Source organism: Pelodiscus sinensis, chromosome 12, assembly GCF_052426305.1.
Source record: "Pelodiscus sinensis isolate ZL-2025 chromosome 12, ASM5242630v1, whole genome shotgun sequence".
Lineage (NCBI taxonomy): Eukaryota > Metazoa > Chordata > Testudines > Trionychidae > Pelodiscus > Pelodiscus sinensis.
In genome coordinates this window covers 13,203,091-13,229,906 of record NC_143063.1, presented here as the reverse complement: position 1 = coordinate 13,229,906, position 26,816 = coordinate 13,203,091, and the positions used below count along the sequence as shown (strand labels likewise).

The 26,816-nt window shown below is 43.8% G+C and overlaps 1 protein-coding gene across 3 annotated transcripts in view; it reads left to right on the top strand.

Moving 5' to 3' along the window:
- Nucleotides 1–26,816, top strand: part of SLC7A6 (solute carrier family 7 member 6) — a 77,502-nt gene that overhangs the window by 8,103 nt on the left and 42,583 nt on the right. For 2 of the 3 annotated variants that reach the window (XR_012906754.2, XM_075940341.2), the window contains exons 2-5: nt 5,228–5,302; nt 6,386–6,957; nt 17,610–17,735; nt 20,974–21,118. Coding sequence is in view for 2 of the 3 variants with exons in the window: in XM_075940341.2 (XP_075796456.2) it covers nt 6,426–6,957; nt 17,610–17,735; nt 20,974–21,118 (803 nt within the window). In the remaining variant the exon portion in view is untranslated. The remainder of the gene's footprint in view (nt 1–5,227; nt 5,303–6,385; nt 6,958–17,609; nt 17,736–20,973; nt 21,119–26,816) is intronic. The other variant, XM_075940342.2, reaches the window with a different exon arrangement.

The following is a 26,816-nucleotide window of genomic DNA, read 5'->3' as shown; positions in this document are numbered from 1 at the left end:
TGTCCCTGGGCCTGCCGTGGACAGAGGCCGCTCTGTGACAGCAGCTCCTTTCTGGGGGGGAGGGTCTGAGAATGAAAATAGGCCATATTGGAGTTCAGTTACTGCCACTGGATGATTTGTAACAGGTGTCGCTATTGACCCTCACAAGTTTCTCTTCCCTCAGAACAAGGCATGTCTCTTGTCTAATGTTTTCAGACCTTGTCACTGTAGTGCAAAACATCCACATGTCCATATGTGTGGCAACTGTTCTGTGTTCTTAGTATCCTACCACATGGGACACCTCACCTTATTAATAGTCCATTGGATATTAATAATCTACCTTGACCACAAAGTAGACTTTCTAGCAAAATGCTTTATGTATTGAGCCTCGTGTTGGTTTTACTTTGTAGCTGTTTCAAGAGTAAATAGCTTCAGCACATTAATTGTATAGCTGCTGACTTGAAAGGCATGGAGTGAAGAGAAGGCGCCTCCAGTGAAGATGGAAAAATACTGGGATAAGGGAAAATGTACAAGAGAATCTTGGGGAGAGTGGAGAAGATAACAATGGGGACTTAATGTTAGCATCCCTTTTCTTTGTACTATTGTTATCAAAAGCTCATGAGTGAGCTTCTTTTGGGAGTGTTGTAAACTACCATGGATTTAGCTATAAAAGTAGGAGCCACACAAATAGATTTCCACTGAGGAAAGATCTTATTCCTTACTTTTAAATATTTCCTTTCATTCAGCCTCTTAAAATGCTGTAGGAAATGAAACCCCAGACATGGAATTTTCATTGAGGTATCGGGCTTGGTGGCCATTAGGATACCAAAGTGATTGTAAGGATGTTAAAAGACCATTTGAAAATAATAACATTCAGCAATAAAACAGCATTGTGTCACTGAGATACTGATATGTGGCATGAAGTTAAATCAGCATGCTGGGGTGTATGACTCTGGAATTCACGTACTAGGCACTGCACGTCTCATTCTTTTTCTCCAGCCTTTTCTTTTTGCTACCTAATAGGCCTCTGACAGAAACCTGAGGTTTTAGTTTGTTTTCTGTTCTCTTTCTAACCGTGACACAGTTTCAGTTTTGTTCACTAATATTTTTTTTTCCATGTTCTACATTCATCCTCTGGGGTGGTTCTTTGATTATATGAGGACTGCTAAGTTTGGTGCCAGTTAGTACTAGGTGGAGTGCCACTGTAGATACTTTATCTGCATTGTTTACATGGTTTTCAAGTAGCCCACTAGGTATTATTTATATAGACACACAAGCAGTCCTGTCCATGAGGTCCACCAGTCATAAAATAAGACTAGAGGAAAGCTGTATCGGATTGAACTGTTATGTGCATGTATTAATGCCACATTTTTTTGCAATATTTACCATTTAATAATACTTATAAGCATGCCTTCAAGAGGGCCTTCAAGGTGGTAAGCAGACTGTGAGTGTGAGGTTCCCTACATAAAGGATTATATGCAAAAATGTAGACTAGAGTGAGAGAACTTTGTGGCAGTTGTTTTGAGCATGGTGGCAGATAAAAGAAGAGACTGGTTGAGTAGGAGGAGCTGGTAGACAAGGAGCTTAAGTTTGTGGTGTTGGCAAGCACAAATTAAAGGATTTGAGCAGTTGCTGGACCAACGATCCAAGTATGTAACTCTGCCTGTGGGATTAATATTTGAACATAAACTCGAGTGGCTTTTGTTCTTAGTTGGAACAGAAAAACCAAGTCCACCATCTTTCTATAGGATTAGGTTGTGTCTGTGAATGAGTTCACCAAATGTTTGTTGAGCCAAAGCCTGTTTCACTGTGTACACAGGGCAATGTCTTGAAAGCGGTTATATTGGCCAGTGTGAATGGGTTAAGAATACCATAAACCAGGGGACTCAAACTCAATTTACCTTAGAGCCAGTGCCAGTCCTCAAATCCTCCCAGTGAGCACCACCACCACCGGTCGCAGAGCAGGGCTAAAACAGTGTCTGGCTGCTAGCACCATGTCACTGCCAGCATGTCACTGTGGCGTGGGGGAGATGTGTGCAGAGCCATACCATCCATAGGACAGTTTGGTGCAGCTGCCCCGGACATTGCAACTGTCGTCCCAGTCTTCCTATGGATGGGATGGTCTCCCAAACTCAGGTTAGGACCATGTGAGGATTGGGACCAGCAGCAGAAGTCAGCCCTCTTCCCCCCCCCCCCCACACACACATTCACCATGACAGAGGGAGCTGTGGGGAAGCAGAGCTACACAGCAGCCTCCTCTGCTTGATTGCCATCTCCCAAGCCAGCTTGTATTGGGGGTGGGGTGCTCTGCTTCTCGCCACCACAGTGAAGCAGAGCGATCAGTCTGGCCTGTGAGATGGCAGCAGAGGAGGAACTGCTACATTGCTCCACTTCTTCACAGTGCTTGTGTAACCCACCCTTCTAGTGTGGTTCACTGTTCCATGCAGTGGCACCTAGACCACAGTAACAGATAAAAACAAGAGACCTCTACAGCATGGGCTGAGAGCCAGCTGGCTTTTAGCTCAAAGGGTAAAAGCTCCTATACTAAGCTCCAGAGATCCCATTTCTCCCAATAAACAGTTTTCCTTATGATGTTTCATTCTTGCAACTAGGCCCTGCTTCTTCAGGATTTTAAAAGGGTTCAAAAAAGAATTAGATACGTTTATGGAGGACAGGTTCATCAAAGGCTAAGAGCCAGGATGGGCAGGAATGGTGTTCCTAGACTTTTTGTCAGAAGCTGGGAATGGGTGACGAGAAGATTACTTGTTCTGTTCATTCCCTGTGGGGCACCTGGTAGTGGCCACTGTTGGAAGACCAGGTGCTGAGCTAGATAGACATTTGGTCTGATCCACTATGGCTGTTCTTATGTTCTGCAATGCTTACACTTGTCACATTTTCCTTTTTCATCCAGAAAATGAACTTCTTCAATATAGGGTCTCTTTTATGCCCAGAAATCATGGCAGTTTTGGTTGCAAAAATGTGGGGGAATGTAAAGTTGTGAATGTACTGAATAACGTCTTCCTTTTTTCTTTCTAGTCCACTCTACAGTTCCTTTCTATGCTGCCTCTGTCCTTTTGTATGTATTATCTCTGTCTTTAAAAAAGTGTCTTAACTAACTCCTGTGCTGTGTTTAGCCAAGGTCCACAACCACATAAGCACAGAATGAAAACAATAATATCCAGCTCTGTCTGTCTTTGCACATGTTACCTTTTAGTCTGCTGAGAAACAGAAATTGAAAATCCAGAATTTTCAAGAAGTAAGAGCTAGAAGTTAGGCTGGACAAACTATAGTTATTCATTCATTCATTCATTCTTATGAGACTAAGTGTATGTATAGCATGTTTGTGGTGAGATTTTATTGTGACTGTTATTTTAAAAGTGAAAATTGGTACAGGTTGGACCTCCCTCATCCAGCATCCTTGGGACCTGACTGGTCCCGAATGAGGGATTTTTCCAGACCAAGGGAGGTCCAGACCTGCTGCTGGTCTCCGTCTTGCCTCCCTGCCCACAGGCTTCCTGGCTTCTCACCCCTGAGCCCAGCTGAGCTGCACACTGGTTCCTGGCTCCCTGCCCTGCAGCCCAACTGAGCCCCACAACAGGGACTCCCTGCTACTGGAACATCCATGGCTATACCAGATCATGGATGTTGCTGGACCAGAGAATCCCAAATTTTAGAGGTACAACTTGTACTGTTGATTTTAAAAGATTAAAAAAAATCCAGTTTAAATAAAAATATTTTTTTAAATAAATCATCAGTGTGATGCTGTTGCAAAAAAAAGCAAATATGATTCTAGGTTGTATCAACAGGTGTGTTGTAAGCAAAACTCGTGAAGTCATTCTGCCGCTCTACTCTGCACACGTTAGGCCTCAGCTGGAGTACTGTGTCCAGTTCTGGGTGCCACATTTCAAGAAAGATGTGGAGAAATTGGAAAGGGTTACAGAGAAGAGCGACAAGAATGATTAAAGGTTTAGAGAACATGACCTATGAAGCCAGGCTTCATGAACTGGGCTTGTTTAGTTTGGAAAAAAGAAGATTAAGGGGGGACATGATAGCGGTTTTCAAATATCTAAAAGGGTGTCACAAGGAGGAAGGAGAAAATTTGTTCCTCTTGGTTTCTGAGGACAGGACAAGGAGTAATGGGCTTAAAGTGTAGCAGGGGAGGTTTAGATTGGACATTAGGAAAAAATTCCTAACTGTCACGGTGGTCAAATATTGGAATAAATTGCCAAGGGAGGTGGTGGAATCTCCCTCTGTGGAGATATTTAAGAACAGGTTAGATAGACATCTGTCAGGGATGGTGTAGACGGAGCTTGGTCCTGCCTTGAGGGCGGGGGGCTGGACTCGATGACCTCTTGAGGTCCCTTCCAGTCCTATTATTCTATGATTCTATCAATTTTTATCTGCCCTGCTTCACTAGAAAACAATGTCCTTGACTCATGGAGTCTCTCCAGATTGTTAAATGAAATAAACAAGGAGTAAGATGGGTCTAAGGCCTTATCATACCAGCTCTTCCACATTCCTGTCAGTGCTGTAAAAAAACTCAGACCTTTGCCTATCCTTCCTAAGTTTCAGTGGGCAGAGAGGCTATGCCATATCTTTCAATAAATGTGTGGCTATATTGAGCACATTTTCCATGACTAGGGTTGCCAGGTGTCCGGTTTTCAACCGGACAGTCCAGTATTTGAGCTTTCTGTTCGGGAAACAAATTGAGAAAATATAAATGTCCGGTATTTTCTAAATAAGATTATGTAGATTGTGATGTAATGTCAAATGTGTCCAGTAATCTTGTTGAAACCATCTGTCAACCCTTTCCATGACCTATTTTCTGGTTCGGCTTTTTCCCTCTGAAAAATAAATGTCAGGTAAATACGGGGCAACAGGAAAGGTTCAGGATTTCCAGAGCTTTGGGGCAGAATCCTTAACATTTGGGGAGAATAAGTCCCGGTGTGTTTAATATTTTTTTCTTTACCTTTTTTCTTTTATTTCTGATACTTTATCATACGATATTTCTGTGTGGGATAACTTGTTCCAAATCTGACTGATTTTGACTGTATTCTGTCATTATTGTTTGCTCTGACAGAATAAATGTTTAACATTTTAAACAAATCTTTTTAAAAGCCTTAAGGGATGATTTGCAATACAGCAAACCTATTTGATTATATAAGGGAAATTACTTCTCAAATTCAGTCACTATTTTAATTTACATAAATAATACTATTTTTGAATATTTTTTTTCCCTTTTATGTAGAGAGAAGCCTCATACAGGACATAATGTGAACAGGCTATATTCCATTCCAGTAAATGGTCTACATTCCATTTCTGTGTAGGTCACATTTATTTCCCTTGTGTTTAAAATTTTTAAAATGGCTTGAAAGAGTAAGAATAAACTTAGAATATCTTCTATCTGAATGCTCTAATTTGCATATGCTATTTACACGATTTACTTTGTAGCCTATAATATTGACAATATATAACAAAGGATTTGATTTTTTTTTTTCAAAACCAAGGATCTATAACTACATGAATAAAGAGTGCAAATTAAGATAATCGTGCATGAGTTGTGTGTTAGATGCACCTGTTAATTATTTTCAAGCCCAAATACCTGAATTGTGTGCATAATTATGTTAGACCTGCTGAAAATCAGAGCATAAACACCTTCTCTGTGCCTTCCCCCTCTTTGCTAGGTTAGTGCCAGGATCAATTTCAAAACTGTTTTACTTTTGGAATAAAATACCCCCTAATTAAGTTTCTGTTACAAAGAAAATCTAATGCAAGATAATAATTGCTTTCTGTGTTAGAGCAACTGCTTTGCCAAATCTTACCCAGACTTGCATCTTTCTGCACTGCGGAAGGCCACTGAAATGTGAACTCAGGATTTAGTCATTGGCAAGGACAGTATATAAAGACAGTAGCAGATTTTTAGAAAATACATAGGCTTGCTCTTATCAAACTTTTGATAATCCAGTCAATTGTTAGATTTTGAAGGAAAGGTAGTGTCAGTGCAAATTAAAGAACAACTTCATTTAATCGGGTTGTTTCATTTCTAAATGTCTATATTGTGTCTGTATTTCAGAATTGTTGGTATTGCTACAATCTTGCATCCAAGTGTAAAAAGGCCAGCAGTGATTTCCCTACCGCCACCCCCCCACCTTGCAAATCGCCGTCACATTATTCTTTTCACCTTTTTCTTAAGATATTACCTTAAGATATTTTGAGATGGTCACTTGTTCAAATGTCATGATTTACTCTTCTTCAAAATCATATAGCTTAGCAACACAAGGTAGCTAAAATAGGGATATTGGAGGTTACGTAACTCAGTCCTATGCTTCAAGAAAGCTTTATATATAGAGTTAGACAAAAAGTTATTGCTGTTGTTAATTTTTAACTGTCTGTGCTTTTGTTTTAGATTGGGACTGGCATTCTAGAGAATACACAACAATTCCACAATGGAAGAAAAGGCAATTGGTACAGTAGCTCATAACTCTATATCTGAATACTGTCCCATCAAGGAAGCAAACAAGCTAGATTCAAGTGACAGCTGTGAAATATATGAAAGAAACAAAGAAACTATGCAGCTGAAGAAAGAAATATCTTTGCTTAATGGAATCAGTCTCATTGTAGGCAACATGATTGGTTCGGGTATCTTTGTCTCTCCCAAAGGAGTTCTCATCTACAGTGCCTCCTTTGGATTGTCTCTAATAATCTGGGCAACAGGAGGGATTTTTTCAGTGTTTGGAGCTCTCTGCTATGCTGAACTGGGAACCACAATTACTAAGTCAGGAGCCAGCTATGCATATATCTTGGAGGCCTTTGGGAGCTTTATTGCTTTTATTCGCTTATGGACCTCTCTGTTGATTGTTGAGCCAACTAGTCAAGCAATTATTGCAATAACTTTTGCTAACTACATTGTGCAGCCTATCTTCCCTTCTTGTGATCCACCCTATGTTGCCTGTCGTCTCATCGCAGCTGCTTGTATATGTAAGTATTATGTGAAAACTAACATGATTATTATGGTAAACATCTGTTGCATATAGTCCTGTTTAGATTCCAGAAGTGTAGTGTTTGAATTGGAATAGGAAATGGTTTCCAGCTCATAAGCAGTATAGATGGGGTGTACTTAATGAAAAGATTTTGACGTAATTTAAAAGCAGAACATGGGGGGTGAGGGGAAGAATTGCATCATGTTTCTCATTTAATATTATTTATTAAACCCAATTATTAGCTATACTTCATTATTTGGACTGATTGTTTATGGCCCTGAGGTCCTACAAGATTTTAGAACTAGTAGAACTCTGCTCAGTTGATCTTATTTATAAATTTGTAAGAGGAAGAACAAGCTTTTCAACTTTCAGGAAGTTTATCAACTTTGATTGAACTCTTGTTGTTTAACTCAATTTTAATAAGGTCTTTTCTCAGTACCTGCAGAAGAGACCATGGCCTGATCTATGCTAGGAGCTTACACCGAATGTAGTTGCATGCGATTTTTTTTTCTAAACCGTGCATCCACACTACCAAGCCTGCCTCATCAACTTAAGGGCCACTAAAGTTCAGTTACTCCTGATTTCACAAGGACCAATGCTATTCCTGATCTTGCCTGGTTTGAGTTTATGATAGTGTAGACTCAGTGCTGGTGAAGGTTGAGGCTATTGGCATCCGGGAGGCATCCCACAATGCTCTGCTCTGGCCAGAACTTGTGCCTCTACTGTTCTCTAGGTGAACAGGAAAAGCCTTGGAAAGTTTGAATTTCATTTCCCATGTTGCGAGCACATCTCAGAGTGAGCAGCACATCACACTGTGGCACACGTGACCATGACTTCTAATACATCAGTGATTTCAAATACATCAAGTCCCATGGACTCCAGTTCCCTGGGGCACAAAAGAGCGTCTATGTGGAGTTTCTAGGAGATCTTGGACCTCATCCATGCATGGGGAGAGGAATCCATTCTCTCCGAACTCTGAACAAGGAAATGAAATGCAGACATTTATGCAAAAATTGCAAACTGCTTGGTGGCCAAAGGATACTCCACTGACGCCCTGCAGTGCAGAGTCAAAATAAAGGAGCTGAGGCATTCCTACCACAATGCAAAGGAGGAGAATGGACAGTCTAGTGCAGCACCTCACACATGCCAGCCTACGAACAGCTGGATGTAATTCTGGAGGGGAGAAGGAAGGACCTGACCAGCTTCCCAAGCCTGACCATGGAGTCTGGCCACGGCTCTTCTGGCACCACCATGGAGGACAGCATCATGGTGGGGGAGGGGGAAGAGGAGGAGGAGGTGGTAGAGAATGGCAAGCCGGAGATTGAGGAGAGCCAAGAACTATTTATCATGCTGGAGCCAGACCCTCTCTTCCCAGGATGTCTCCAACTTGAGCACTGGCCCAGGGAAGGCACTTCTGGTAAGTTCACAACTCTTTTCTTACTAGTGGGGTAAGGCAGTTGGTTGTGATGTGCGATGTGGTTTGTGGCTAGACAGCATGGGGGGTCCCAGAATAACTTGGTAATGTATCTGCAGATGAAGCAGGAATCTTCCCTGCACATTTCCATGAAGCTCTCAGATAAGATCAAAAAGTTCCTTCTCACAAGGTTTTTGGGGAGGCCAGCCTTACTTTATCCTCAATGGTAGGACACCTTCCCATGCCAAGCAGCCAGTAAGTGGTCTGGTGTCATTGTACTGCAAAACATTGTGGCATAAGGCCCAGGTTTCTGGCCATATTCAGTCAGCATCCACTCCTGATCACTCTGTGTGATTTGGAGAAGACTGATCTCTCATGGCAACCTGGATGAAGGAGAAGAGGAAGCTAGTCAATTTCTTCGGGAAGCTGCATGTGCCGGACACAGATCCTCCTCTCCCCCCTGTGGGCTGGAAAAGTATCACTGTCCTGGGAAGCCACAAGTACCAAACACAGAAGGAAGCTGCCTTGCCTCATCCCCTGCCTCCCTCCTGCAGTCTTCTGTGGGTTGGGAAATTAGCACTGTCCCAGGAACCCATGTGTGCTGGACACCGCCCCACTCCTCCAGCGTGACTGGACCCATCTCCCCTCCCCCTGCCTACAGACTCTGTAAGCTTGGAAAGTAGCACTGTCCTGGAAAGCCACGTGTGCTGGACACAAAGGGAAGCCACCCTCTACAGCCCCCCACCCCTCCACCTGCAGGCTCCTGACCTGGCTGGGCTCTTACCATGCTTGCCTGCCTCCAGACTACGAGTCCAAATACTCCTCTGAGAACTTGTGTATCTGCTGTACACTGGCCACTTTAAAACAAAAATTTAGTCTTGCACAGAAAACATCTCCATTGTCTTTACAGAGACTCTCATTGTATGTTAACAGATAACACAATGTGTCTCCTGTAATGTGTGCCCTTGTAACTTTTCAGAACAGCAGCCAGCTAACTGCACACTTCCCTGGCACCAACATCTGTCCTCATAGCATAGCTCTGCAGGCGGAAACGGACAAGGGAGGATATGTTCAAGGAACAAATGAATACGCTGGTGGAGGAGATGTGGGCAGAACACCTGGATAGGATTGCAGAACGCCAGAAGAGGAGAGCGTGCAGGGAGCCATAAGTGAGGCAAAAGGACAGCATCTTTGCTTGCCTGATGACAGTGAAGAGCCTGGCTGCATACTCTCTCTCCTCCCCCCCCCCCCCTTTGCTCTCACAAAGATTATGAAATACAGAGCAGGCTAACGCCATGAAGGGGAAATGTTGCATTTGCAGAAGGCCTCTTCCCACAACCCCATCCAGTCTGGTCAAAATAACTTTTCCCTCCTCCCCCAGCTCTATAGCATCCATCCCCAGAGTCCTCACAGTCTGCTGCGGCCCCAGGACATGAAGGGAGGCAGAATCAAGGACAGCCTTTACCTCCAGGACCTCCGGAGGCAACAGGCTGTCCATTGTGCATTTCTGAACCCTGTCCCTCCCCTTCAGATACCCACTATGGACTTCTTTTATTTCCATGCTGTTTTCCCTAAATAAAAGCTCATGATCTCTGAACAACAGTTTCTTTATTGCTTGTGCTTCTGGGGTAGGGTAGGGTATTAAAGGCAAACACAGGGAATGCAGGGGCACCACATTGAGTGCAACATGCATGACTCTGAAAACTGGCTATTCATAAAACTGTCCTTCAAAGCCTCTCTGATTTGTGCTTCCTTAGTGCCCCGATGTCTGGCTGCTCAAAGTCTCTGGATAGGCGCTCTGCCTTGGCCACCCCACCCTGCCACATAACTACCCCCTTGCTCCCACAAAGATAATGGAATACACAGTAGAGTGACCCCTTAAAGGGGGAATGTTGCACTTGCTGAGGTCCAACCTAGTCAGGAAGCTCTTAACCTTTCCCTTTTAAATGTCCAAAAGTACATTCAACCACCATTCTGGATTTAAAAAAAAAAAAGCTTTCATGGGCATAGCTGTCTCTAAGGTGCTAAAGGACCATTCTTTTTTTTTTTTTTTTTTTTTAAATCCTGTGAAGAACTGTTATAGAAATCTAGTTCTGTGCTTTAAGCTCCTGCCCCAACCACTTGCTGTCACTTGCCTCACTTCACTGTAGCTTTGTCACTACAGAAGTCCTCCCTCACTACTTGAAAGCAGCTTGCAATCTAAAATTTAAAATCAAATGAAATGTGTAGAGCAGTGGTCTCCAAACTTTTTATGCCCAAGATTGCATTTTAAATCTCAGGGCAACTAAGGATCTACTCTGCCCCTTCTCTGAGGCCCTGCCCCTTCCCTGATGCTCTACCTACTTCAAGCCCCCCTTCCCCTCCATCACTTGCTCTCACTCACTTTCACTAGGTTGGGACAGAGTGCAGGCTCTGTGTTTTGGACCGAACGTTTTGGAAGTAGGAGGGGGTAGAGGTGCAAGCTGTGGGAGGGACTTTGGGTGCAGGAGGGCACTCCGGGCTGAGGCAGTGTTGGGATGGATGAGGTGTGCAGGGTGCTGTCTCTGGGAGGGGGCTCTAGGCTGGGGCAGAGTGTTGGGATGCAGGTGGGGTGCTGAGCATGTACCCTTGGCCAAGGAGAAAAACCCTGAATGCTTGTGGGAAGCAGGGCTTTGCATTTCCCCCTGCAGCACCTCCTAGCATGCAGGACAGCTGCTCTCCACCCTGGAGGCCCCAGGGAAAAGCCTGTGTGAGTGCACCACAGGGCTTGGTGGAGGAGTTCGCTTGACCACAAACATCGTAATGTGCCGGGCTTGACAAACGGCAGTGAAAATCGCTTGCCAGCCCCGTACTGCGCATGCGCAAGAGCCGCATTGCGCATGCACAGCCTGTGTGCAGCAGAAATCTACTCGCCACAGGCAAGTAGATTGTATAGTTTGTCAAGCCCTGGTAATGTGGTAGTCTGGGCTGTGCATAACTCCAGCTGCACTCCTAGATGAGGCAGCATCTTCTCAATGCTCACAGGCAGCAGCCCCAACTCCCCTTGGAAGCTAGTTAGCTGACTTGTAATGATATTACCCCCTCCCCGCCCCATCGCAGAACTCCCTGCTGAATGCACAGGGGCAAGCCAAGCAAGTAGCCTCACTTCTCCTGAGGCTGTTGGGACCATTAGGGATGTGAATGGTTAACTGCTTAATGGTTAACTGGTGGCGTGGCTGAATGGGGCTTGCTCCAGTCCAACCAAGCTCATCTGTGGTGGCAGGAGCATCTTCCGCCCATGTCAGGTGTGGGGCGCTCCAACATGACCAGATAGGGGCACTCCAGCCCAGCTGGGTTGGAGCAGCCCCATGCCCAGCCCTGTTTTAGCAGTTAACTGTTCATACATAGCTTTCCCTCCCATCTGTTAAACATAATGTTTAACTGGTTAATTGATTACATGGTATTTTACATCCTAGGGGCCGTACTTAGAGGCTGCATCTAGACTGGCAAGTTTTTCCGCAAAAGCAGCTGATTTTGCAGAAAAACTTGCCAGCTATCTACACTGGCCACTTGAATTTCCGCAAGAACACTGACGATCTCATATAAGATTGTCAGTGTTCTTCCAGAAATGCTATGCTGCTCCCGTTCGGGCAAAAGCCCTCTTGCGCAAATGCTTTTGCGCATGAGGGCCAGTGTAGACAATGCGGTATTTTTTTGTGCAAAAAAGCCCCGATCACAAAAATGGCGATCGGGGCTTTCTTGCACAAAACCGCATCTAGATTGGCACGGATGCTTTTCTGCAAAAAGTGCTTTTGCGGAAAAGCGTCCGTGCCAATCTAGACGCGCTTTTCCGCAAATGCTTTTAACGGAAAACTCTTCCGTTAAAAGCATTTGCGGAAAATCATGCCAGTCTAGACGTAGCCAGAGAAATGTTTGCTTGCTGGCCAGATCTACCACTTGCCACAGCAGTTGGACCAACTTTTTCTCATCAAATCCCAACTTAGCCCTGCAAGTACCAGCAGTCTTCCTGAACAAGATCACAGAGTAGTCAGGAGGGGAAGAGGGAGTAGCCAGAGATGATTGCAGGAGGAGGTGGGAATTGGTGGTGGGAACAGCAAAGAGTGGGAAGAAGCAACAAAAAAGGCTGAAAGGCAAGGTAGAGACAGCAACAGCAGGAAAGATGACAATTACAGGGGTCCCAAATGAATTGAGGAGGAACAAACACTGAGGGATAAGTGGATGAAAGATGGAGGAGCCAATAGCATGGGAAAGAGCCAGCAATAACCAGAGGGTAATGGAACAGGAGAAGAAAGCACGTCTAGCAAATGATAAAGTTCATCTATGAGATCAGCTAGCCTTCTAGTGCCCAAAGGACCTCAGCTGAGACCTGGCTGTCCAGGTCCTCGTGTGCTCTGCATGGTCATTGCAATAGCCCTTCTCTTTGCTTGAGAAATAGGAACAGCTCAGATGTTGCTGAGTGATCACTAGAGTCCCAGCACTGTTCTGTCCTGGGGAAGGGTTCCTGGTTTGTCAGGCTGGGGGAGGTTCAGAGAACATCATGCCTGTTGCCTACCCACTGCATTGCAGGAAAAAGACCCCAGCATGCACCATATTTTACAGAAGCTCAGGTCAATTCCACAGGGAAACCAGCTTTTCTGAATCGTCGAATGACATGCAGGAGGTTAGATTTGGGGGAGGGGGAGGAGAATAGGGTAAGAGAAGGTGGATTGTGGGGCATGGCTCCTAGGGAAGAAAGAGATGAAGAAGAGAAAGTGAGATGAATGCTGGGAGATGAAGGAAAAGGAGGATCATGTGGAACAGAGGGATAGGCCAGGGCTGGGAGTGGAAGGGAGGCAAATGTACACTTTGTCAATATAGATTATTTTGCTGAGAGATGCTGATAAAAATGCTGGTTGTGATGGTGACACAGACAACTCACCCTGGTACAAACACATGCGCATACCTGTCTATGTAATAACCAGCGCAGCCTCCCACTCTCCTTGCTGAATTACCCCAGAAAGTTACTGGATTTTCTTTGGAAAGGCCAAGGCACTGTCTCTCCCCTGTCTGTTAGTGCAACCTCATCCCTGCTAGTCACTTCACCCCTCTTCCCTCTCCTTATTCAGCATTCATGGTATCTGAAAGGGCTCACTCATCATCCCAAATAAGCGCAATGAATTGTTTTGTTCCAGTTAGGCAATGATGACCTAATAACACATACTCTTTTGAATTTGCAGCAAGCAGGCACTCATTCCATCTTCCTACCTGGCTGGGAGCACCAGGCTCTGTGCTGGAACTAGGCTCTGCTCCATTCGTGGTTTTGCAGAGCCCCAGTCAGGAGCCAGGAGTATTCATTTCATCCTGTGTCAGTTACCAAGGTGGCTGCTGTTAACGCTCTGCAGCCATGCTCTGCTTGGGATGGGGATTGGTACACACCTTGCATGTGGGTGGATTAACCTGTCCGGGGAATGTTTAAGCAAGGCTGTCCTCAAACTGGAACTTCCTTTGACTGGCAACACTGAACCCCTCTCCTCCCTCCAGCCTTGCCATGAGTTCTGGGGATTCTTTCCCTTACTTACAGGGCTGGCAAGCTATGGAAGATTCCCACCCTCAAACCCTGCTGCAGCTGTGGAGCCTGCAAGGGCTGGGAAGGTTGCGCAGGATTCCCTGCTCTCCGCCCCCCCCGCATGTCGTCTCTTCTGATTGGCTCTGGAAAGGAAGCACCCTGACCATTGGGCATTGCTGGAAGTTATTCTGTGCTGCAGACACAGCTGATGGGCAGTTTTCTGCCGACTCCTTCAGGATCAGAGGAGGGAATGTAGCAGTAATTCAAAGCAGTAAGTCCAGCCCATGCCCCTCTCAGCACCCTCCTGTCACTTTAAGCACCTTTCAAAGTAAAAAGGGGAGACGGCATCCAGCAAATCAGCCTGGGGCTCTAGCAGTATGCAGCCTGTACTTTGAGTTCAGCTGAGGTTTTGTTAGCGCGTGCCCTGTAACAAATCATAGAATACTAGGACTGGAAGGGACCTCGAGAGGTCATCGAGTCCAGCCCCCTGCCCTGATGGCAGGACCAAATACTGTCTAGACCATCCCTGATAGACATTTATCTAACCTAAATGAGGAACTGAAATGGAGATCTGCTTACTGTCCGACACCATGAGAACCACTACACAATGGGCCAGACAGCAGCAAGTAGGTTTTAACATTTCTGGGGTTTGCTGATGTGAGGGATGCATTTGTTTACCTGTTTATGTGGCTGCAGAGCAGCAGAGTTCAAAGTGCTAATCAGACTGGCTAATTGGGTATTGTGGGAAACATGCTGGAGGTCAATAAGCTGGACAGAAAAACCTAGTGTAGTACACATTACATGATTGTCAACAATAATGGGAGGGGAGAGACAAAAGCCCCTTGCGAAGGTGGAGGTTATTTGTCACCAAAACTGAACTTTTGTCGTCAGAATGTGAACGTTCTGGGTTTTGTCATCAAAAAGGGATTTCTGGTGACAAAACTTGCTAGTGTAGACAAGGCCCAAGCCTCTGTGATCGACTGGCTGGGGACAGCTACAGTGTAAAGGCTACCAACTTGTAAAGAAAAACAAATATGAGTAGTGTGTCTCAACATTGTTGGACATGATTTCTGTCAAAAATGGTAATTTTGTTTTCCTTATATAGTAACAAATACGAATTCTTTACTAGCTGATACCATTCAAGGTCATCTATTTTTCCTGAAAATTTCAAATGCTGTAAAACTTCACCACTCGCTTCTGAAATCTTTACCATCATGAGAAATTATCTCGAAGTGCACAGGCACACTTTACAATGCTACCAATACAAACTAGCAAAGTGGAGAAAGCTGCAACCTGGAGAAAATGATAGTTTCTAGTCTAACAGTGAAATGGTTTGGTTTGTCCAGATTCTTAATCAGATTTAAACAAAAAACCCAGAGGTAAGACAGCACTTCACTTTAATCAAATTGTCATGAAAACAGACCAAATGTTCTACTAGGAAAGTTTTTTCATAAAATAATCATGTGCACGTGAAAAATCTTTACCTAAAAACTGTTAGCTAGAATGATGAATCATGTTCATATCAGAATTGTTTTTATCATTCTATAATAAATCATAGTTTATTTATGTTGGAAGGCAGATCTGATGCCAGTTTTCTTTCCCGAATTTCTCAGGAGCTACTACAGCCATGACTTTTGAAATGTGATACTTCTGTTTTTACCAGCCTTGACAAGTTCAAGGAAATGTTGTTCATCTTTTTCAGCTGGCCAGCTTTTCAAGTTCATCAGTCTCGTGCTTGTATGGGATCATTACCCTTGTTTTTTATCCTTTTTGAATTATTATTTTTCCATGAGTATGTGGACTAAGTACATCCCCAAATCCATGTGCTGCCTTTCTTCCCCCCTAACTCCCATGTTGGGTTCTGACTCTTTAATCAAGCTTTCGAATACATAAAAGGAAGGGAATTTTATTTTTTTTTAAATTGCATTGTATTAATTTTGGCTTCCCACTATATCACTTTCAGTCAATGTGACTACATTGTTTAAAATACTTTAAAATGCATGGTACCATAAACACAAGAAAGCTTAGTAAAATAACATTGAATTTTACTAACTACTGTATATATAATTTGCTAGTGCAAATGTCTTTCTGGCAAAAGTGCTGAAAAAGCAGGTATGAAATAGATTAATTATAATCTTGATAATGCAAAATTTACTCAGTTATAAAAAATAATAAAGATACAGGTAGATGGTCCCTGAACATTCAGATGGTACTTAGGTTTGAGAGCAGCTTTTGAATATTTGTAAATATTTGAGGAAAACACACAATGGAGCAATAATGTGAACTGTGAATGTAGTGTGTAGTAACAGGAATCAGATGAGAGATGATCTGGTAAATTTGGTTACATGCGTAAATGTAAAGTCAGACACCATTAGCTCACTGTTGTAAAAATATAACTCTTTTAATTGCACTGGGGTATTATTTCTAATGAGACAGAACTGAATTTGCAAGTTATTTGTAAGTTATCAAATAGGGATGTTATTGAGCTATTTGGGAAATAGCCTCAGGTCACCCAGCGTTACTTAAAATGGTCCAAATATTATTTGCCTTTATGTTGTCCAGTATCGAGAATTGAGCAGTCTGTGAATAGCTAATACTAAAGACAAATCAATTACATAGAAGTTACTTTTTTAAGTGAAAGGCTATTTTGTGTATACCCAGAAGAGCTGAATTCTTTGACAAAATCTTCAAGTACTGTTATACAGGAATATGACTTTGTGTTCCCCAAGGTGTCTCCTTATTTCCATTTTCATCACACTAATACCAGCTTTTAATTAACATTTTTCCCCATCATTTAAATGTTGCCTTATCTGTGGAGTTTATGCTACTAATTGGTCAGGTCTGTTCTAATCTTATCTTTTTCAACGGTCTTAGAATGTGCAGTTGGCCTCAAGAAATAATCAGTGTCCATTTTCAGCTTTCAGATTTTGAATTTTAAAAACTAAACTTGTGAAGTTATCTTGGATGTTGAATTAATCTTCAGACTATCAAGGAAAATGTTAAAACAATCAACTTACAGTTTTTTACATCTGTCTAAAGCAGTTTTGAGATGAACCAGAATATTATTTTAAAATATAAAATAGTAGTGTTAAAACAGTAAAAGTTAAGCATACCAGTATTTTTAATGGTTAACCAGTTAATGGGTTACTTCCAGTGGTGGCCAGCCTTACTGGGCTGGGGCAGCTGTGGCTGGCAGGACCAAAGTGGGACCCCACTATCACAGCGGGCCTGGAATTGGGACCCCACAGCTGCAGTGGGGCCAGGCAGCAAGCCCAGAGTTAAAACAAACGAATAACTGTTTTCACATCCCTACTATAAAATGGGATCCATTCTCCACTGTCCTTAGTGAGCGATAGTTGCAGAACAGAGATCTCAAGAATGAGGGTAAAACAAGGAAAATGGGACCAGCCCCAGAAAGTCTGACATTTGACAGAGGGACTTTCTTCTCCTCTTTGGCAAAACGGATCTAATATGTCTTTAAAATGGATAGTCTCAATTCTTGTTCTTCTGTCATAAATTAAGTAATGCATAATAATAAGACAATATGTTGTAAGTACCAGTAAACATTGCTTAATTTAATTTACCCACGCTCTTAAGCTTATTTTAACATAGTGTAATAGAGGCTAAATTTAAAATATGGCGAATATTTACAAACAGTGCTTAACAAAGATCATGCATAACTTCCTTTTCATCTTCCTTTTTTGTCTCCTAGGTCTTCTAACGTTTATAAATTGTGCCTATGTTAAATGGGGAACAAGGGTGCAGGATGTATTCACGTATGCTAAAGTCATTGCCCTTATTGTCATCATCATAACAGGAATTGTTAAACTATGCCAGGGTAAGCTTATAAAACTAGACTTTGGTGTTTATCAATAAGGCCAGGGAATAATCAGCTTGGTTTTCATTAGGAATATTCATAATAACTTCAAAACAGTTTTTAAATTAATCTGTTATGTTAAATTTATGTAATACCAGATATCTATTTATGTAAAATCAGATGTTAAAGCAATAAGGTCCAACACATCCATCCAGATAATAACTGGGCCAATGTTATGAATGAAGATCATACTTGACCTGACGCATCTAAGCAATTGTACACCTTTTTGTATGGAATGGTTAGTGGAATCAAAAAAAAACAAGCAGCAGATGTAGAACTTGCAAAATATGGTATCAATAGAGAAATAAGCTCTCTCCAACATCCTGCAAACAAATCATAGTATCATATTGTTAGGTTTAGTGAACCTCAATTTAAGCTTCCTGTTTGTAATCTGGATTTTGGATAAGATGTGCAATTACACAAAACTGTAAAATTGCAATACAGGCAGTCCCCGGGTTACGTACAAGATAGGGACTGTAGGTTTGTTCTTAAGTTGAATTTGTATGTAAGTCGGAACTGGTTTCCAGATTCAGCCGCTGCTTAAACTGACCAGCGGCTGACTACAGGAAGCGCGAGGCAGAGTTGCTCTGCCCTGGGCTGCCTGGAATCAGCTGCTGATCAGTTTCAGCAGCAGCTGAATCTGGACGCCTAGGACAGAGCAGCTGGGGCGCTGCCGGGTAGGTCCCCGCAGGGGCGGCGCTGCGGGGACCAACCGGGCAGCACCCCAGCTGCTCTACCCCAGGTGTCCCCAAGTCAGCTGCTGCTGAAACTGATCATCGGCTGATTCCAGGAAGCCCAGGGCAGAGCAACTCTGCCTCGCGCTTCCTGTAGTCAGCCGCTGGTCAGTTTAAGCAGCGACTGACTTGGGGACACCTGGGGAAGAGCAGCTGGGGTGCTGCCTGGTTGGTCCAGTAGCGCCGAGGAGCGGCACTGCAGGACCAACCCAGCAGCCCCAGCTGCTCTATCCCATGTGAGAAAAGCCTGGTCTGCTGGGGGGCGCACTAGCTGCGCCCCCCAGCAGACCAGGGAAACCCGGACGGCGGGACCGTGGAGATGCGCCGCGGTCCCACCCGCACCCTCCCCAGCTTTGCTCCGTGTCTCCCTGGTCTGCTGGGGGGTCTCCAGGAAGACGAGGAGCAAAGCCGCGGAGGGGCTCGGGCAGCCCAGGCGTGCTTGGGCTGTCCCGCTGCCAGCTTCCCCCGAGGCTTTGCAAAGCCCCGCGGAGGGGCTCGGGCAGCCCAGACGTGGAGCAGCTTTTCTCGCCCCGGAGTACACGGGCAGCGGGACCGCGAGGTCCCGCAGTCCGTGTCCTCCGGGACGAGACAAGCCCCATTCGTAACTGCGGATCCGACATAAGTCGGGGACTGCCTGTACATCTCTTCACAGGTACTGGTGAAAGCACACTTCTGACGCTTAAAAGACTTCAGAACTCTGTGTAGATATAAAATTTGTATCCATATCAACAAATATGAGAGATCTGCATCCACATCGGTGGATGTGGATATAAAGTGATATCCGCAGCTTTGTAGAGCTCTACTTATATGTGTACCTCTGAAAGTGACCCTTACTGCATTTATAGGAGTATCAGCGGAGTTTACTTAGCTCCTGAGGTCTATTCTCTGTTGTTCAGCATTAAATAGTCTATTGTTGTTCTTTTTTCTTACTAGTCAGAATATTTTAGTTTGTCACCAAACTTGTTTTGTTTTTGTTTTTGTTTTTGTTAAGTTTTATTTGTGTATGTTTTGGAAGGTTTCTGTGTTGGCTTGAAAACCCAATTTTAAATTCTATAGAAAAAATGTGTCCTTATCCCAGATACTTTGTGTTTAGAGTGAAGTCAAGGGATTGTAATCCATGTTCTTTGCTTATTCTTAGGCACATTTTGTTTCCCACAGGCCCATATCAGTCTTGAGGGAATTCCGCAATTTTACTATGGCTCCAAATGCAATATTGTAGAATTCCCCCGGGACTACTATATATGAGCATTGTCGCAGAGTGTGTCATTTCTTCAGCACAAAGAACCTCAGCACTGTCAGCTGCTCCCCTGACCTTAATATGTTTACCACTAATATCCTTGATGCCTACCTTGTCCCCTGCTCCTAACATGGCTGTTGCTCCATCTTCCAAGTGTCATACAAGATACCGAGGAGGAAAGTGATGTTAAGCTTTGGCCACACCTTATAAACGTTTTCCCCCTACAAATAGCAACACTGCTGTAAAAAGTACAAGGTGTGTTGAACTATAGGTATATATTTGTGCATTGTAACATACAAAATAGTTACTCACCCTCATGCAGTCAGTATTATAAACTGTTTATATTGCTACAGTTGTATTACTACTATGATGACATTGTCAGTACATGCTAGAAAAAAAATGTATGCCAAGTGGAAGGGTAACACAAAATATATTGGTCATTCCAGTGTTGATAGAACACGAAGATTTAATAGCTCGGAAAGGTTTTGGTCCAGCTATTTAATTACATTTTATGTTCCCTTAACTGCTATCAATTTGGCCCTTTCAATACAAAACTAAATTGGGCCTATCTCTTAATACGTGCAAATTCATTGACCTATCACATCTTTTTATATGAACTTAAATGTTTACAATGTAATGGATTATAGCCTCGACCTATGATGGTAAATAAAACTAATTGAATCAATGAATACTTAAAATTTAAATACAAGTATTTATCCAGCTGGATAAATCTGCATGCATTTTTGAAAGTCATCCCCACCTAACACAAAAACAGACTTATTTTTGACACACACAGAAGAGATTCATAATTTGAGATATGATATGACCCATAGAATTGTACCATTTCATTTGTACACGTTAGCTTTAGCCAAAAGGATCCTGTCAAGGGTATTAGAACTATGAGTGAACTATATTTTGGGTTACAAGCATATACAGTATTTCACTGTTCCTCAGTTCTGTCTCTTACAGTGAACAGGCCAGGTATTTAACTGTATAAGAATAATGCTCTCTGAATTTTCCATAGAGTGGAATTTTTACAAAATTAAATGCCCTGCTTATTCTCAAGGCTGTTACTGGCAGAATGGAAGGATGGTTCAATGAGTAATCTTGAAGGAATATCAGCATTCCTAGTTCTTAGCTTGTTTTGCAACTTTGTATATTAAATTAAAAACATTTTAACTCACTGTTATACCATTATGTATGTATGTATTTCTCTTCCTATGCACAGGACATTCAGGACACTTTAAGAACTCCTTTGAGGGATCTTCTTGGGACCTAGGCGATATTTCTCTTGCACTGTACTCTGCCCTGTTCTCTTACTCAGGTTGGGACACACTTAATTTTGTAACAGAAGAAATCCAAAACCCAGAAAGGTAAAGGATCCAGTCTTTCTTTAAAGGTGTTACTTCATTAAACTGGGACAGTTCTTAAGTAATTAATGTAGTGGCTGTGTTCAGTGAAATGTGTTCTGAGCTGAAAAGGAATTTGATTATCACACCACTCTCTCAGTGCAATATAGGATAACCAAAACAGGCTTATTAAGCATAAGATTTAGCTATGGCTGAAACACTTTAAAAATAAAAAATTACTATTTGATGAACAATCATTATTTTGAAGTTACATGGAACATTCTTTACAAATAGACTGAAATATTGTTGTATAAATGGCGCACAAAATGTTTATATCTGTGCAATTGCCATGACCGTTTCAAATGCTCAAAACATAATCCCCACATATAGGGGAATGCTGCTAATTTATATTTTCTTATTGTGTAACTCAGCTTTTAAACAGAAATGTCTGACAATTTTTACCTATTACAAGTACCTTAACAGTTAAGATTCTTATAGCTGAAAGATGAAAGAAAAGAGGCTTCCTTTTTTCCCAGCAGTTTGCCTTGTTTGAGCCTTCACACAGCAAAGGATTTTCCTTTAAGAATTGTTGTTGCAAAATAACAATTAGCAACCATATTCGTAAAATAACTAGATTTCCAGTTGCCAAAGTCTCTTTTAAACCGCTCTGTTAGTAAGTGTTGCACACCTACCCATAAAAGATTTTTCCATAATCATCCTCTTCTCATGCTTATCCACTGGAAGTTCTTGTCCACAATTGCATGTAAATTAGGGATGTTAACTATCTTGTATTTCTGTAAACGTGTAACTGCTGGCAGTCTTAGTGGTTACATGTCTACATGAGGGAAGGGAAAACGGGAGCCAGTGCTCATAGGGAGCTGGCTTAAAAGCTGTCCCCCCCCCTTCCCTGAACACCAGCTCGCACCTGCCCCCCACCTCTGTTGGAGGCAATGTGAGGGAGGGAGGTGGTTCAATGGTGCTGGAACACGTGAAAAGCCAGTTCCCCGCATGCATCCGCTCTCACTTTCCACCACCACCACCAGCACAGGTTTTCATCTGCAGAAGCGAAGAGTGAGGGGGGGATTTGATAGCAGCCTTCAGCTTCCTGAAGGGAGGTTCCAGAGAGTATGGAGAAAGGCTATTCTCAGTAGTGACAGATGGCAGAACAAGGAACAATGGTCTCAAGTTGTGGTGGGAAAGGTCCAGGTTGGATATTAGGAAAAACTATTTCACTAGGGGTGTGTCTAGACTACATGCCTCCTTCGACGGAGGCATGTAGATTAGCCAGATCGGAAGAGGGAAATAAAGCCGCGATTAAAATAATCGCGGCTTCATTTAAATTTAAATGGCTGCCCCGATCTGCCGATCAGCTGTTTGTCGGCAGATCGGGGCAGTCTGGACGCGACGCGCCGACAAAGAAGCCTTTCTTCATCGGCACAGGTAAGCCTCGTGAAACCAGGTTTACCTGTGCCGATGAAGAAAGGCTTCTTTGTCGGCGCATCGCGTCCAGACTGCCCCGATCTGCCGACAAACAGCTGATCGGCAGATCGGGGCAGCCATTTAAATTTAAATGAAGCCGCGATTATTTTAATCGCGGCTTCATTTCCCTCTTCCGATCTGACTAATCTACATGCCTCCGTCGAAGGAGGCATGTAGTCTAGACACACCCTAGGAGGGTAGTGAAGCACTGGAATGGGTTACCTAGGGAAGTAGTGAAGTCTCCATCCCTAGAGGTGTTTAAGTCCCGGCTTGACAAAGCCCTGGCTGGGTTGATTTAGTTGGGATTGGTCCTGCCTAGAGCAGGGGGCTGGACTTGATGACCTTCTGAGGTCTCTTCCAGCTCCATGGTTCTGTGATTCTATGACAGGCCACTCCATGGGGGCCAGGGCTTATGGGGAGCTGGCTTTTAAGCTGTCTCCCCCTGAGCACTGGCTTTTAAGCTGTCTCCCCCTGAGCACTGGCTCCCGCCTCTCCCTCCCACCCCTGCACTTCTGCCTCTGTGGGAGGCAGAAGGGAGTGGGGGGGGAGCAGGTGGCTCCATGGCAGCTAGCAGATGTGGGATGCTGGCTCCCTATGCATATCAGCTCCCACCTCCCCAATACAGAGGCAGCAAGGGGAGGTGGGTTGTGTGTAGTCATTAGGATTGACTGATAAGCCCAGGGTTATTGGTTGATCATGTAATCGACTGCACACTCACATGCCTAATGTGACTAGATCCTTTGGCTTTTATCTTGAAGATTAATGCCCCTGAAGAGCCGTTTCAGCTTTTTGTTTCATTACGTGGCATGTCTGCATTTCTACTTCAAGCTAAAGTCACAGGTTCATTATAATAAGTATTTCAACTTACTTGCTGGTTAGGGAGACGTGCAGGACCAGACATTTTCCTGCTGCACTGCCCAGGCCCAGCATCTCCTTGGGGAAGTAGAGGGTGGGCTGCACTGCCCAGTCCTGGCATGGTGGGGCAAGTGTCCAGTGGAGATTCCCCCCCCCCCCTTGTCTGGTACTATGGCTGAGCAATCTTTTCATCTATGGTGTCTTGTTGGTATTTGCTGATTCTTACTACAAACCCATTCATGGTACGGGCTTTACTGGATGATTGAAATCTTTTGCTTGCTGTTGATACTTAGTGGACTGAAATAGGTTTCATTGCATCACTGCTACTAAAAGTACCTGCTCTGAAGTTGTTGCAGGTAGACAGTCTTAAGTCTCTTATGCTTAAATGAGATCTTGAAATAAAATTCAAAATTGATTTTGAATAGTCATTCTTCTCACCATGTTAATCATTTATATTTTTTTCAGCAAGGATGCAAATCTGATTCAAAGTTACAAAAAAAGCTAAAACTGACTGTGCTTAAGAGTTCACTTAATTTTGGAGTAAGCCCCATTGAACTCGCTGTCACTTCTGTTTTTTGAGAAAACAAGTATAGGATGGAGCTCCCTTAACATAACTCAGTTCTTCTTCGGGTGCTGTACCTGTGGGTGCTTCGCTGTAGGTGTCGGGTCATCCCAGCACTGCAGATCAGACCTTCAATAGCAGTAATTAGTTGGGCCGCACATGTGCACCTCATGGCATTCACTCCATAAAGCCTCACATGCATGGCCTGATCCTCTTCAGTTCCTTTGTTACTGCTCTTTGTTGCAGACGGAGTTCTGCTTCTCTCCTCAGCCTCAGGGCCTAAGCAGTTTGAGCATATACTAGTTTAGCTCAGTTAGTGGTTTGGGGTTTTTTTTTTTTTTTTTTTTTTTCCAAAATAACGAGTAATCCTGTGGCACTTTAGAGCCTAACAAAAATATATGTAGTATCATGAGCTTTCGTGGGCAAAACCCACTTCTTCAGATGGGCTTGAGTGGAGGAAAAAAAGCTTCTGAAGAAATGGGTTTTGCCCACAAAAGCTCATGATGCTATGTATATTTTTGTTAGCCTCTAAGGTGCCACAGGACTACTTGTTTTAAAGTTACAGACTGTCACGGGTTGGGCTCCCCCTCAGGCTTTCAGCCCATTCATCATCGGGGTCGTCCACCCGTGCACCTTCCCTCTACCCGTGTTTCCCATCAACTAGTTCCGCTTTACAGTTAAGTTCGTGGCTCTGCGGGTAGCACACTAAGTCCTATCTTCGTCGAGAAGGTGCCTCTTGCAGTGAGGCGGGAGAGGGACTCGGGCCTACCCCCACTCCGGATCCCGACCCAGGACCCTTAAAGGCAGTGGCACCTTAGCACAGCTTGGTTGGTGGGGTGTTCCCTGAAACTCACCAACCCTCAGGGAGTTCATTCCCCATCCTGGGTCACTTCCTCCTCCTGTTCCGTACCTCGGCTTGCTCCTAAGCCGCCAACTGGCGTCCCGGCCGTGTCATGGTCCTCCAGTTTTCTCCGGGGCACCCTACTCTCTTCCTGCCCTCTCTCTTCCTTCCTGCCCTCTCTGGGCACCTTTTGACCGGCCCGTTCCTCCTGACCCTGCCCCCTTACCGGGGCACAGTTGATGACTTCAGCGGTGGGGAAACCCCTGCCGGTGACGTCCCAGCCTCCAGCTGCCCCAGTATATTCTGGGCATGTGCCCAGCTGTATCCCCAGAGCCCGGTGCCTCCTATTACTGCCGCAGTTGGACCCATGTCCTCCTCACCGAAGCCTTCCCCACCGTTGGTGTGCAGGGGAGTTCGGAGTGCCGTGTGCTTCTCCGCATTGGAGCCCTGCGCCCCGTCACACAGACTAACACAGCTACCCCCAAGCCCTTTTTGGCCAGTAGTTACTTTCCTGTTCCCCCTTCTTCATTTAAAGAAAAGGGGGGGGAGGGGTTCTTTTTCTCAGACCTTCCCACAACTTCCCTCCCAGTTCAGCATTTTAGCCCTCTGTAAATAGTTTTTTTTTTAAGAAAAGAGAGAAACAATGCCTGACTCTCATGACCTCAGTCAGTTCCAAGATCTCTTCAAGAGGGTAGCTACCAGTCAGGAGATCCCCCGTCAAGAGGTCTAGGAAAAGCAACGACTTTTTAAAATCTTCCAACCTATGCTGCCTGCCAAAATAGCATTTCCCATTGACGAGGCCATTATGGAGGCCTCTGACGAGATCTGGCAGACCCCTGCATCATTTTCTCCCAGTAAGCAGTTTTCCTTAGTTTATTCTTCCCCTGCATCTCTCTTGCACTGCTTACACTTGGTATGTTTTCTTTTTTTTTTCTTTTTTTTTTTTTTTTTACCCAGGAATCTAACTTCTTCAAAATAGTCTGATAGGATCGTTCTTATGTTCTGTGGCAAAAAGAGGGGGGGGGGGAAGGAATATAGAAAGCTGTGTGTGCTGAATAATGTCTTCCCTTTTTCTTTTCACTCCACTGTACCTTTCTACTGTTTCCTATATGTTGCCTCTCTGTCTTTAAGACAATGTCTTAACTAACTCCTCTGCCATGTTTGGCCCAGGTACATAAGCACAGAACAAAAATAAACACATCCAGCCTGTGTCTGTCTTTGCTCGTGTGACTTGAGTCTGCTGAGAAACAGAAATTGAAAGTCCAGAATTTTCAAGCAGCAAGAGTTGGTAGTTAGGCTGGGTAGATTGATTGATTTTTTTTTACCCATGCTGTAGAGAATTAGATGTTTGAAAACTGGATTTCCATTGTCTTTGTTCTGTAGCTATAAGTTTTAATGTTTGCACTTCTCAAATCAATATGAAATGTACAAAATACAAAGTAGTAGTGTATTTTACTTTCCTGTAAGACTGAGTCTGCATTAAGAGCTGGGGGTATGATTACCATTTACACTTGTGATAGCTCTCATTGAGCTAGTGCAAAGAAATTTACACAAACTGGGAATGTAGCTGTGAATAGCACAGGCATCAGCAGCATGACGTAGCCATTCTGAGTACAAACCTACCCTAATCTTGTGGGCAAGCTGTATCACTGCATCATGTTTTACTGTGGGTACACTACCATTTAACACTTGCACTAGCTTTCATGAATCTAATGCAAGTATGTCATCACAAGTGGGGGAGATGCACCCTTGTCTCATAATATAGACATTAACAGGCAGACACCAGAACTAAACTTGACATGAAAACCTGACTTCCTTACCAGTTGTTGGCTAGTACATGTTGAACTGCTCTAGTCCTGCACTTTCTGGTCCGACAACATCCGTGGTCCAGCATGATTTAAGTTAGTTGGATGTCCACTTATGATGGATGTGGCCAAGTTTCTCACATTCCCATAAAGTTTGTTTCCAGCTACCAGTCCTGGCTC